Here is a 14,341-nt window from a genome sequence, read left to right as displayed (position 1 = left end):
ATTTTTGCAGTTGAGTTTCATGTATCATCTGTTTTTATAAAAGGTTGAATTATCAAGTACTCTTTTATTTGGAGCAGTTACATTTGACTTTACCTTGGAGTAAATATCACTTTGCTATACTTAAATCCAATCAGAGATTTGAATACAGAAACAAGGAACTGCAAAGGCTGCATTACGAAAGAAGGCACAAAGTAACTCAGAGGATCAGGCAGCATCTCTGGGGAAAGGTCCCGACCCGAAACGTCGCCTATCCATGTTCTCCAGAGATGCTGCCTGACCCGCTAAGTTACTCCAGCACTTTGTGTCTTTGTGTCTTCCAGAGATTGGAATAGTTTTTTTATTAATATGTAAAATGAATATAAACAGTACCATTGTGAACCGGTATACGGTTGTTTGTTTATTTCCATTAATCATATGCTTGATTTTGCTGAACACTCTTGGGTAAAATATGGTTTTAATGGAAGCCCCTGATGGCAAAAGTGAATTGACTTCAGGAATGTTAAGATGCTTACAGAATCTTGCCCAATTCAAATTATTGTCACCTGTCTGATTAGTTTACAGTTATAGATTGTACTGAGTAATCAGATTTGCCCCAGATAATGTTTGCACTTTGTGTCTCATTGGTCATGCCTCTGTCAGAATTAAACAGAGTAGTCTTGGGCAGTTTAAATTGTCAGTCGTTCGTTTACTATTTATGGGATTTTGCTGAGTGCAAATTGACTGCTCGGTAGGTTATAAAACTATAGCTAAATAAATCGAACTAACTGGTGAGGGAGCAACTTGGTGTAAAATGTAGATCTAGAAAGGTCTTTGTATTACAGAAAACCCTCATTATCACGGACCATACCGGAGAGAATGATGTCCGTTATTGCCAATTGTCCGTTATAACCAAGTATGATGTTATCATTGTATGTAGTTGAAACAAAGAACTGCAGATTAAGGGTAATATATAAAAGGACACAAATTGCTGGAGTAACTCAGCGGGTCCGGCAGCATCTCTGGAGAACATGGATAGGTGACGTCAGGACTCTTCTTCAGACTGATTTACTGCTGAGTTACTCCAGCACTTTGTATCGTTTCACCTTAAAATTACGTGCAGATGCAGCTGGTCTGCACCAGCAAGGCCTTCTTCACTGGTTGACGTGGCTGTTGTTGCGGCTCACATTGTAGCACCTGGTGACAGCACTTTCTTCAGGCCTCTGCCAACGACAGGACGTGCTCTCTCACGGTGGGGCTCCCTCTCCTCTCACCAGCTGCCGCTTCCAAGGTAGAGTATTCAGTGACACTGAGGGAGAAGTGGAGATGGAGGAGGAGGGAGTGGTAGGGGAAGGAGAGGCCAAGTGGACAGAACGACGGGAGAAGGAGGCGGCGGAGGTTGAGTGGACAATGCAATGGAAGAACGGTGGAAGGAAGGTGCACCTTGTGTCCTTGGAAGGGGCCGTCAGAAGCCTGCTCTCTAAGCAGCCGGGGACGCAGTGCGAGTCGGTGGTCCGTCCGTTATAACTGAAAGTCATTATAAAGGGGTCTGTTAAAACAAGGGTTCGCTGTATTTTACAACTCATTCCTGCCATTCATTGTGCTTAATTTCATGTCAGATTGGTACAATTTTTTACATCGTAAAGCACACAAGTAGACCATTCATATAATTGCGCCTGGCTGGCTTTTTGAAAAAGGTATCTAGTCAACCTCATTCCCCGTCCTTTCCCATCATTCTGCACATAAACTATATGTGGTCTAGATATCTGAGATTCATGCCCGGGGCTGGCCATGCTTATTTTGTTGAAAGCTCTCAATGTAACGTGTGAGAAATGGGGCTTTGCTCAAAACTATGAACATTCAGAAACAAGAAAAACCACGTGCCAGGTCATTTTGCCACTGAATCCTCAAATGCAAATGTTTTGCCAATTAGTGCTGATTACTCCTTTTGAACTCAGTTTATCATTATCACCAGCACTTAGGGAAAGTTTAAAGCTTTAGATGTCTGAAATTTCCCTGCATATCCGGCTTAAGATACAAGTAGAGGGGACTGGAAAATATTGTCAGACAAATATTTTATTTTGAGGAAGCCTCAGCCAGAACGGACAGAGGAGAATAAAAGAAGGTATTGTATTTGGAATTCAATCTGGTGCGGTGCTGAAGGTTAAGTTGCAAAATAAAAGTGCGCAGTGTTGGAGGTAATTTATCAGCAGGGATAAAAGATTGGCTAACATGGAAGTGGCAGCGAGCACGGTTAAGAGGGTCATTCTTTGGTTGACAGCCTGTGAGCAGGGGTTGCCACAGGGATCATCGATTGGACTGCAACTGTTCATGTTACATTTAAATGAATTGAAGAAAGGAAGCAAATGCACAATGAGCAGAATTGTAAATGCCAAAAACTAGGTGGGAAGTAAAATTGCAAGGAAACGAGCTTTCACAGGGAGATAATGGTTTATAAACGAGCAGCATAATGTTGGTAAATAGTGTACCTGTGGGGAAAATATGAGGTTATTCATTGTGGAAGGAAGAGCAAACAAAGGGAGCATTATTTAAGAGGAGAAAAATTGTAGAAAACTGGAAGGAGGGAAATAAATGGTGCTGCAACTGTGAAAGGCACTCTTGAGTGCAAGGAACAGCTTTGGTTTCATAATTTAAGGAAATTTACTATTTTATCTGAGGCTGCTCTGGGATGGTTCTGTACAATGATCTGAGGCATGGGGAGATTGGCCTATGAAGAAATATTAAACAGGTTGGGACTTTACTTTTTGGTGCTTGGAGAACACGAGGTAATCCTGTTGAAACATTAGATTTTTGGGGGAGCTAGACAAAATAAATGCTGAAAGGACATTTTCTGTAATGGGAATGAACATAGGAATCCTTTCAGAAAAGAGTTTAAGACTGAGATGAGGAAGATTTTTCTTCTTTGAGAGTTGTGAGTCTTTGGAACTGCATGCCACAAAGGCTGTGGGGGTAAAGACTTTATGGTTAATGCTGATACATTGATTACTTATCAATTAGTGAATCAAGGGTCCTGATGACAAGACAGGAAAGTGGACTTAAGGAATGTTGTGTCAGCCACAAACCCATTGAATGGTGAAGCAGATTTGAAGGGTTGAATGGTCTACTGCTATTCCTACTTGTTCAAGTCCTGTCGTCTTTGAACGGCGCAGATTACATGATGTGCATGCGGAACTCTGATTCAGAAGCACAAGTTTAATTCCCATCGTGGCAACAGGGAAATTTAAATTCAAGTAGCTCAGGATTATCATCATCAGTAGCGATGAAACTCTTGCAGTGTTGTTAAAAATCCAGCTGTTTTCACACGTTCTGGAAAGAAAATCTGCCATCGTTATCGGGTCTGGCCTATGTGTGACTTCTCAGAGCAGTTAAGATGGACAACTTGCCTATATAGGTGTATCATTTCATATATCATAAATATATTTTTAAAGATCTTTTGTAAAATTCTGTGTTTAATTTTTTGAAAAATGCATTTGAACAAGTGCTCTGGCACGTGGATGATTTATTTTAAATGTTTCCTCATCTTTTTTTACTGAACTTCTGAATAGTTTTATTTAGGCATATGTATTTTCTCTGACATTATTCATATTAAGTTGAAAGCTAGAAACATTTGTTGGGTTGCTTTATCAGTGAAGGGATAAGAGTTTTACGTATCTGCAGTAGGTCATAAGACATTTGTGAGCCGCAATCTTTCCCAGTGTAGAAACATAGAAAATAGGTGCAGGAATAGGCCATTCGGCCCCGAGCCAGCACCGCCATTCAATATCATCATAGTTGATCATCTAAAATCAGTACCCAGCTCCAGCTTTTTCCCCATATCCCTTGATTCCGTTAGCACTAAGAGCTAATTCTAACTATCTTGAAGTGAATTGGCCTCCACTGCCTTCTGTGGCAGAGAATTCCACAGATTAATAACTCTTTGGGTCAAGAAGATTTTCCTCATCTCAATCCTAAATGGCCTACCCCTTATTCTTAAACTGGGCTCCCCCATCATCTGGAACATTTTCCTGCATCTAGCTTGTCCAATCCCTTAGGAACTTTATATGTTTCTATAAGATTCCCTCTCATCCTTCTAAATTCCAGTGAATACAAGCCCAGTCGACCCATTCTTTCATCATGTGTCAGTCTCGCCATCCCGGGAATTAACCTGGTAAACTTATGCTGCACTCCCTCAATAGCAAGTGGTTGAAGTTGTTGAGTAGCAGGCCAAATTTAGTCAGTTTCAACATCTGTCATCAACCAAATGTCGTGGGCCAGTGGGTGTGCAGTTGTTTTATTGTAGAAATGGCTGAGAAGCTGGGAACTAAATGTCAGTTATGCACATAATTAACGGTAGGTAGTTGGAGTTGTGGGTGAGAGATGTATGCATTAGTTAACAATATGTTTAGAAACTTGCAGAGTATTAGTACACACTACTTTAATTAGCTGGCGTGATTAGAAAATGAAGCTTCAATGGCAACTAATAGACATGTGTGGGAAGATAAACATTAAAATGTAGAAATAAACTGGCTGTGATGGCAATAAAGGAAGCAATAAAGTAGAATTTAATCAAGATAGATACAAATATTTGTAAAGATAATTAATGCAGATGGGGTGAATAGTGTAAATTAGAGCAGCCAAAAGGTGAAGGGAGTTAAATAGGGAAGAGACTCGGTTTGAATACAGAATTGATTTGCAGATGTTGCAGATGTTGCAGATGTTACAGATGGATATGGGTATTAATTTGTGAGATGATAATGAAGACATAAGAACTGAAAAATCCCTGTCATTTTCAACACAGTCTCAGATTCAGATCCAAATAAGATGAATTTTGCATACACCAAATTTAGTTTAGTTTAGAGATATAGCGCAGAAACAGTCTCATTGCCCCACCGAGTCCGCGCCGACCAGCGATACCCGCACACCAAAACTATCCTACACACACACGAGGGACAATTTACAATTTTTTACCAAAGTCAATAAACCTACAAACCTGTACGTCTTTGGAATGTGGGAGGAAACCAAAGCTCCCAGAGAAAACCCACGCAGGTCACGGGAAGAACGCACAAACTCCGTACAGACAGCACCCGTGGTCAGGATTGAACCCTAAAGCAGCAACTCTACCGCTGCGCCACAGTGTCGCCCTCCACAAATATCTACAAACCCCAAACAGTTGAGACAGCATGGATATATCTAGGAAGAGGCACTTGCATATAGGGCTGGGAGACCCCTAGGTATTCCACAAAGATGTCCACCCTGAAGATAAACTCAGAAACCTCAATCATTATTTGGTAAAAGGTTTTCTAAGATAGGACACAGGTTCTTGCAGTTGTGACTTAAAAATATAACAAAGCACATTCTAGCCCAAGAGCAAAACACAAAGTGCTGGAGGAACTCAGTGGATTAGGCAGCATCTGTGGAGGGAATGGACAGAGGACAATTCGGATCAGGACACGTCTTCAGAGTGATGGAGTCGGGGGAAGAAAGCTGGAAAAGGGAGGTGGGGCGGGACAAAGCATGGAAAATTATAGGTGGGTACAGGCGGTGAGGAGGGTGGGGGGCGGGGGGGGGGGGGGTTAGTTGGCAGATGGACGGATAGAGTAAGGGACAAAGGCTAGACATGAAAAGGAGACACAAGGGTGTCAGATAACGAGAAGTGGAGGAGTCAAATATGAGGCTGGAGGGAGGGATATGGGTGGAAATGGATGCGGGGAGGGGGGGGGTGTTAAAAAGAAGATGACGACTCGGGGATGGGAGATGTGTGTGCAAAGAAGGGTTAAAAGAGTAGGGTTGGGTGACATTGGAAGATGGTGTGAGATATGGGTGTGCATCGGGGTGGGGGATATATTACTGGTTTGTAAGCTACCCAAGCAGAATATGAGGTGCTGTTTCATCAGTTTGCGTGTAGGGGTGTTATTCTGGCAGTAGGGGAGACCAAGGGCAGAAATGTCAGTCAGGGGATGGGAAGCTGAGTTAGAATGGTTGTCAATCCGGTGATTGAGCAGACCTTGTATTCCATTTGGGTAGCTTACAACCCAAAGGTATGAAAATTGAGTTCTGCAATTTCAAGAAATGTCCCCTCACCTCTCCTGTCCTTCCGCTGCCTCCCCCATGCCGGTGCGCGCACACTTCTCCAGCCATCTCCCACCACCCTGGTCACCCCGCTCCTTTCCCCTCCATCGTATGCTCATCTCCCACCCCCTTGTTTCACATTTCCCTTTCCCACTTCCACCCATATCCCTCCCTCCTTTACATTTCGCTCTTCTTTCTTTCTTTGGTACCCTTTTGTCTTCTATTAATCTGTATCCTTACTCCACCATCTGCCAATCACTCCCCTCACCTGTATCCACCTATCATAGAAACATAGAAAATAGGTGCAGGAGTAGGCCATTCGGCCATTCAATATGATCATGGCTGATCATCCAACTCAGTATCCTGTACCTGCCTTCTCTTCATACCCCCTGATTCCTTTAGCCACAAAAGCCACATCTAACTTTCCATGAAAGGTACTATCCTTTCATCCTCAGTGAGTTGACCCAATGAGTTTATTTTTTAGAGGTACAGCGTGGAAACAGGCCCTTCGGCCCACCAAGATCACGCCGACTAGCAATCCCCATACACTAGCACTATCCTATACACTAGGGACAATTTACAATCTTTACCAAAGCCAATTAACCTACAGACCTGCACATCTTTGGAGTGTGGGAGGAAACCGGAGGACCCGGAGAAAACCCAAGGGAGAACGTACAAACCCTGTACAGACAGCACCTGTAGTCAGGATCAAATCCGGGTCTCTGGCGCTGTAAGACAGCAACTCTACCACTGTGCCGCTGTTACTCCATCATTTCATTTATTACTCAAGATTCCAACATCTGTAGTCTCGTGCTATACTTCCAAAGTTATGCTGTGTTTCTTTCTCTACAGAAGCTTAGTATTGTCATTAGTTTCTACTTTTTTGCCAGTGTCCACACATCTGCAGGATTTGTATTATTTCATTTTCTTATTTCTCATCTGTTTTTTGTGTTTTAGGTGAACAAAGAACTGAGAGCATATGACAACAAGATCATCGAATGCAAGTTTGAGAACAATAGTTGGGTTATAATGCGAGAAAGGGTAGACAAGAGCTTCCCCAATGCCTACGACACAGCTATGGGTAAGCAGTGTTGAAATTGTCCAAGCGGGCTAAATATTGATGGATTATGGTTGGGGGGGGGGGGGGGGGGGGGGGGGGTTCTCTTTCGATCTATATTTTGTATTATCATTTATTTGATTACATGTTGATTCTATTTAATGGTACAATTTCTCTTTCAAAAATTAATGAACCTTTTAAGTCCAATGATTCACAGTTGAAACCTGGAATGTGCTCTTATGACAAATGTGGAGTGAGCAATGAAAATCAATTCTGATCACCAGGATCAAGGTAAATGAAGATAATAACCTTATATCTTTACCTTGGATCTCGTGCACCCAGGTACCATCTCCGTGCTTTCAAAATAGTGCTGGAGTATCGCACTGTCCTGACTTGGTGGTCATGCTCCTCATAAGGGAAGTCAGGGACAATATAAAATTAAAAGAGAAGAAGTACAACATAACAAAGATGAGCGGGAAGCCAGAGGATTGGGTAACGTTTAAAGATCAAAAGAAGATAACTAAAAAGGCAATACGGGGAGAAAAGATGAGGTATGAAGGTAAGCTAGCCAAGAATATAATGGAGGATAGTAAAAGTTTATTTAGGTACCTGAAAAGGAAAAAATTAGTTAAGGCCAAAGTTGGACCCTTGGAGACTGAAAAAGGTGAATTTATTATGGGGAATAAAGAAATGGCAGATGAGTTGAACAGGTACTTTGGATCCATCTTCACTAAGGAGGACACAAACAATCTTCCCGATGTACTAGTGGCCAGAGGATCTGGGGTGACAGAGGAACTGAAGGAAATCCACATTAGGCAGGAAATGGTGTTGGGCAGACTGATGGGACTGAAGGCTGATAAGTCCCTAGGGCCTGATGGTCTGCATCCCAGGGTACTTAAGGAAGTGGCTCTAGAAATCGTGGATGTATTGGTGATAATTTTCCAATGTTCTATAGATTCAGGATCAGTTCCAGTTCCAGTTGTCGGTAGCTAATGTTATCCCACTTTTTAAGAAAGGCAGGAGAGAGAAAACAGGGAATTATAGACCAGTTAGCCTGTGGGGAGGTGGTGGGGAAGATGCTGGAGTCAATCATAAAAGATGAAATAGCGGCACATTTGGATAGCTGTAACAGGATCGGTCTGAGTCAGCGTGGATTTACGAAGGGGAAATCATGCTTGACTAATCTTCTGGAATTTTTTGACGATGTAACTAGGAAAATGGACAAGGGAGAGCCAGTGGATGTAGTGTACCTGGACTTTCAGAAAGCATTTGATAAGGTCCCACGTAGGCGATTAGTGGGCAAAATTAGGGCACATAGTATTGGGGGTAGAGTGCTGACATGGATAGAAAACTGGTTGGCAGGCAGGAAACAAAGCGTAGGGATTAACGGGTCCCTTTCAGAATGGAAGGCAGTGACTAGTGTGGTACCGCAAGGCTCGGTGCTGGGACCGCAGCTATTTACAATATACATCAATGATTTAGATGAAGGGATTCAAAGTAACATTAGCAAATTTGCAGATGACACAAAGCTGGGTGGCAGTGTGAACTGTGGGGAGGATGCTATGAGAATGCAGGGTGACTTAGACAGGTTGGGTGAGTGGGCAGATGCATGGCAGGTGCAGTTTAATGTGGATAAATGTGAGGTAATCCACTTTGGTAGCAAAAACAGGAAGACAGATTATTATCTAAATGGTGTCAAGTTTGGAAAAGGGGAAGTACAACGGAATCTGGGGGTCCTTGTTCATCAGTCAATGAAAGTAAGCATGCAGGTACAGCAGGCAGTGAAGAAAGCGAATGGCATGTTGGCCTTCATAACAAGAGGAGTTGAGTATAGGAGCAAAGAGGTCTCTCTCCAGTTGTACAGGGCCCCAGTGAGACCACACCTGGAGTATTGTGTGCAGTTTTGGTCTCCAAATTTGAGGAAGGATATTCTTGCTATTGAGGGAGTGCAGCGTAGGTTCACAAGGTTAATTCCCGAGATGGCGGGATTGTCATATGCTGATAGAATGGAGCGGCTGGGCATGTATACTCTGGAATTTAGAAGGATGAGAGGGTATCTTATTGAAACATGTAAGATTGTTAAGGGTTTGGACACGCTAGAGGCAGGAAACATGTTCCCGATGTGGGGGAGTCCAGAACCAGGGTCCACAGTTTAAGAATAAGGGGTAAGCCATTTAGAACGGAGATGAGGAAACACTTTTTCTCACAGAGAGTTGTGAGTCTGTGGAATTATCTGCCTCAGAGGGTGGTGGAGACCGGTTCTCTGGATACTTTCAAGAGAGAGCTAGTTAGGGCTCTTAATGATAGTGGAGTCAGGGCATATGGGGAGAAGGTAGGAACGGGGTACAGATTGTTGATGATCAGCCATGATCACATTGAATGGCGGTGCTGGCTCGAAGGGCCGAATGGCCTACTCCTACACCTATTATCTAGTGTCTATAAGTAATTCCTAACTCTACTTAACTGAATGCATATAAAGGAACTGCAGATGCTGGTTTATACCAAAGTTAGACACGTGCTGGAGTAACTCAGTAGGTCAGGCAGCATCTGTGGAGAAAAGGGAAGCGTGACATTTCAGGTCGGGACCCTTCTTCAGATGGGATTTAACTGGACACCAAATTCTCAACATCAATGGAGATTTTTGTTGACCTCATACACCGGGTGCACAAAGGTACCAGTATCATTGTATTATAATATTCATCCCAAAATAAAGTTCCTCAGTCCTACAAATGTGGATACATTTGGGATACAATAACATACACATAACACAATAGTTAAGTTAATGCATAGGTCATTCAGGAGCCTAACCTAATAACCAGATTACATGATTTCAAATCCCATTCATACCACTAAACTACAAAGTGCAGCAAAAATCTTACTTTACTTTAATAAACTACTGTAGTTGGTCTTTCCAGGCCTATCTGCCACTCTAGACACACAGAATTGATGGTGACATTTGGGTGCTTCTAAACTAACTCAATGCAAATAAATTTGGTGATTAGATTGAAGTCCAAATTCCACCATTGGGAAAAAAACTAGCTTGGAAGCTACTAGCTGAGGAAGCCACTCAATGCAGAGAAATTTGGGGATTTAATTGAAACCCAAATTCCAAAACTTTAAAGAAAAAACATTGACTTGGAAGCTGATTTGAATAATACGTAGACAGTGCCTGGAATTGGAAACTGCATGACAATCTGTGTCATACAGCGTGGAAAAGGGCTCTTCAGTCCAACCTGCCCAACTAGTCCCACATGCCTGACTTTGTCCATATCCCTCTAAACTTGTCCTATCCATGTACCTGTCTAAGCGTTTCTTAAACATTGCGATAGTACCTGCCTCAACTACCTCCTCCAGCAGCTCGTTCCATACACCTACCACCCTTTGTGTGGAAAATGTCACCCCTCAGGTTCCTATTGAACCTTTCCCTCCTCATCTTAAACCTTTGTCCTCTGGTTCTCGATTCCCCTACTCTGGGCAAGAGACTCTGTGCGTCTATCCGATCTATTCCTCTTATGATTTTGTACACATCTATTCCTCTCCTGATTTTGTACACCAATGTTCCTTTGTTTTAACATCAATTCCAAATGTGAATTGATGAATCAACTTGTGGTTGGCATTGACCATATTGAATATCATAAGTGCTTCCTAAGACCAATTCTCATTCACAGAATTATATACACATCTTTCACCTTCTTGTACACTAATACCTGCAAATTATTGATAACCTTCATTGGTTTCCTGGTTTTACTTTCCAAATCCTTGCCTTTGTTCATGTTTCTCTATGTTGCAGTCTCTCCCCACCTCTGCAACCTTGTGCTTCTTCATCTAATCCTCTGAATTTTGCATTTTCCTTACTTCTGGCGATAGAACTCTTTGCATTGAAAAGTTTTCCCATATTATCTCCCATCTTCAATCTTCAGTCATCTCAGTATCATTCCCGTTCATCATGCTCTTTAATTACACTGTTCCTCTATCGCTGTTTGGTGATTTGTTATTTGTGGCTTTATTCACTGAACTGCTTCGGATCTGTTCACAATTGTGACCTGTCCTTCATACCCAAGTGTTTCCCTGAACAATTATCATAATTTGTAGACACAAGGAATTGCAGATGCTGGAACAACTCAAAGGGCCAGACAGCATCTCTGGAGAACATAGGTAGTCGAAGTTTCAGGTTGGGACCCTTCTTCAGATTGATTGTAGTGGGGGGTGGGGAGAAGCTTGAAGACAGATGGGGGTGGGACAAAGCCTGGCTATCACTTACCAAGTTGTATCCTGCCACTACCTCTCTTCCAGCTTTCTCCCCCTTAGTACAATGAATCAATCAGTCTGAAGAAGGATTCCAACCCAAAGCTAAAAGTTAAAACTGCCTGATCTTAGACAGTGACGCAGTAAAATGTCTATTTTTTACTTGTCCAGTCTTGAACAGAAAGAAGCAGTCCTCTACATATCGCAGTGCTATGAATCTTAATGGACATGTGCATGTTTGAAGGATAACATTGAGCTGGGCTCTGATGTTAAATAACCAGCTGGTTCTTGCCTTCTGGACTCTTGAGAGAGTGACTATTTGATTTTGGCTGTGGGGTGTAGCAGAGCCCATGGAGATGTATCCATCAACAGTCAATACCATAAAAAAAAACAAAGCTGGAATGAATAACCCATATATTGTTAACATGAAGCAGTCAAATCAAGGAAGCAGAAATAATTATATGAATCTGCAGTGGAAGAATTTGATCTCAGGCAATAGTGCAAAAACCATGAAGCTGAATCAGCAGCCGGTAAACATGATATAAGAGCAGAAATAACATTTTTATAATCAAATGGATAACTGATTATTAACATTTTTACATTTCTGCTTTTGACGCTTTAAACAATAGCTGGTAATATTAGAGATGCTGTCAAAGTTAGCGATCTGAGAGAACTAATCACTGGGTTACTGCATTTTATTTACTGTTCAAACAGTGAGAAAGATAAAAATAAAGAAGAACAAAAGGGTGGTAATGATCATTTGTTTCTGCTTGCAAAAGATGGTGACATTTGTTCTCTTTTCCAATTTTAACTATTTCTTGGAGTCCTAACATCAATGGGGCTCCTCCGGATCCTGTTTAAATTAAACATGTTGTTAGCTCATGAAAAGAAAAAGATACGGCCCTATTACATAGTTCACTGCACACGGGATCGGTCAAAGTCAGCATGGATTGGATCGGTCAAAGCCAGCATGGATTGGATCGGTCAAAGCCAGCATGGATTTATGAAGGGGAAATCATGCTTGACTAGTCTTTTGGAATTTTTTGAGGATGTAACAAATAGAATGGATAAGGCAGAGCCAGTGGATGTGGTGTATCTGGACTTTCAAAAAGCCTTTGACAAGATCCCACACAAGGGATTTGTATGCAAAATTAGAGCACATGGTATTGACATGGATAGAGAACTAGTTGGCAGACAGGAAGCAAAGAGTAGGAATTAACGGGTCCTTTTCAGAATAGCAGACCCCAGTTATTTACAATATATATTAACGATTTAGACAAGGGAATTAAATGTGACATCTCCAGGTTTGAGGATGACACAAAGCTGGGTGGCAGTGTGAGCTGCGATGAGGATGCTATGAGGCTGCAGGGTGACTTGGACAGGTTGGGTGAGTGGGCAGATGCATGGATAATGTGGATAAATGTGAGGTTATCCACTTTGTTGGCAAGAACAGGAAGGCAGATTATTATCTGAATGGTGTCTGATTAGGAAAAGGGGAGGTGCAATGTGACCTGGGTGTGCTTGTACATCAGTCACTGAAAGTAAGCATACAGGTACAGCAGACAGTGAAGAAAGCTAATGGCATGTTGGCCTTCATTGAGAGAGGCTTTGAGTTTAGGAGTAAGGAGATCCTACTGCAGTTGTACAGGGCCTGAGTGAGACCGCACCTGGAGTACTAATGTGTGCAATTTTGGTCTCCTAATTTGAGGAAGGGCATTATTGCTATTGAGGGAGTGCAGCGTAGGTTCACCAGATTAATTCCCGGGATGGCGTGACTGACATATGATGAAAGAATGGGTCGAATGGGCTTGTATTCACTGGAATTTAGAAGGATGAGAGGGAATCTTATAGAAACATACAATTCTTAAAAGAGTGAACAGGCTAGATGCACGAAGAATGTTCCTGATGTTGGTGGAGTCCAGAACCAGGGGTCACAGTTTAAGAATAAGGGGTAGGCCATTTAGGACTGAGATGAGGAAAAATCTCCTCAGCCAGAGAGTTCTGTGGAATTCTCTGCCACAGAAGGCAGTGGAGGCCAATTCACTGGATGTTTTCGAGAGAGTTCGATTTAACTCTTTGGGCTAAAGGAATCAAGAGATATAGGGAAAAAGCAGGAATGGAGTACTGATTCTGGATGATCAGCGATGATCACATTGAATGGCGATGCTGGCTCAAAGGGCCGAATGGCCTACTCCTGCCCCTATTTTCCTATGTTTTCTACAATGATATCATGTTCTCACTAGAAGATTACTTGTTTTATTGAGTTGCAATTTGTCACTATCATTTTACTCTGTACTTCTGAATCAGTTATGCATTTGCTTTCACTGAATTCCAAAATAATGATCTTTTACAAGATTTTACTTGCTCCCAAAGTTAAAGTATATAAATCAATTTAGTGGTATATCACTGAAATTCTCTTAAAACAATAAGATAGACAATATAGACAATAGATGCAGGAGTAGGCCATTCACAATCAGTACCCCATTCCTGCCTTCTCCCCATATGCCCTGACTCTGCTATCTTTAAGAGCCCTAACTAGCTCTCTCTTGAAAGCATCCATAGAATCGGCCTCCTGAGGCAGAGAATTCCACAGATTCATAACTCTCTGGGTAAAAAAGATTTCCTCGCCTCTGTTCTAAATGGCTTAACCCTTATTCTTAAACTGTGGCCCCTGGTTCTGTACTCCCCCATCACCGTGAACAAGTTTCCTGCCTCTAGCGTGTCCAATCCCTTAATAATCCTATATGCTTCAATAAAATCCCCTCTAATCCTTCTAAATTCCAGAGTATGCAAGCCCAGTCGCTCCATTCTTTCAACATATGACAGTCCAGCCATCCCAGGAATTAACCTCATGAACCTCAGCTCTCCCACAATAGCTAGAACGTCCTTCATCAAATTTGGAGACCAAAACTGCACACAATACTCCAGGTGTGGTCTCACCAGGGCCCTGTACAACTGCAGATGGACCTCAACTCCTCTTGTTATGAAGGCCAA

At 42.2% G+C, this 14,341-nt stretch overlaps 1 protein-coding gene across 1 annotated transcript in view; it reads left to right on the top strand.

Annotated features, from left to right (window-relative positions):
• The window catches only part of rngtt (RNA guanylyltransferase and 5'-phosphatase), a 289,586-nt gene that overhangs the window by 261,380 nt on the left and 13,865 nt on the right, over positions 1 to 14,341 (top strand). The window contains exon 15 of the mRNA XM_033020853.1: positions 7,003 to 7,126. Within this exon, the coding sequence (XP_032876744.1) occupies positions 7,003 to 7,126 (124 nt within the window). The remainder of the gene's footprint in view (positions 1 to 7,002; positions 7,127 to 14,341) is intronic.

This window comes from Amblyraja radiata, chromosome 5, assembly GCF_010909765.2.
Source record: "Amblyraja radiata isolate CabotCenter1 chromosome 5, sAmbRad1.1.pri, whole genome shotgun sequence".
NCBI classification, from domain to species: domain Eukaryota; kingdom Metazoa; phylum Chordata; class Chondrichthyes; order Rajiformes; family Rajidae; genus Amblyraja; species Amblyraja radiata.
Note: the sequence above shows the minus strand (reverse complement) of the source record. Positions and strands in the feature narration are given on the sequence as shown.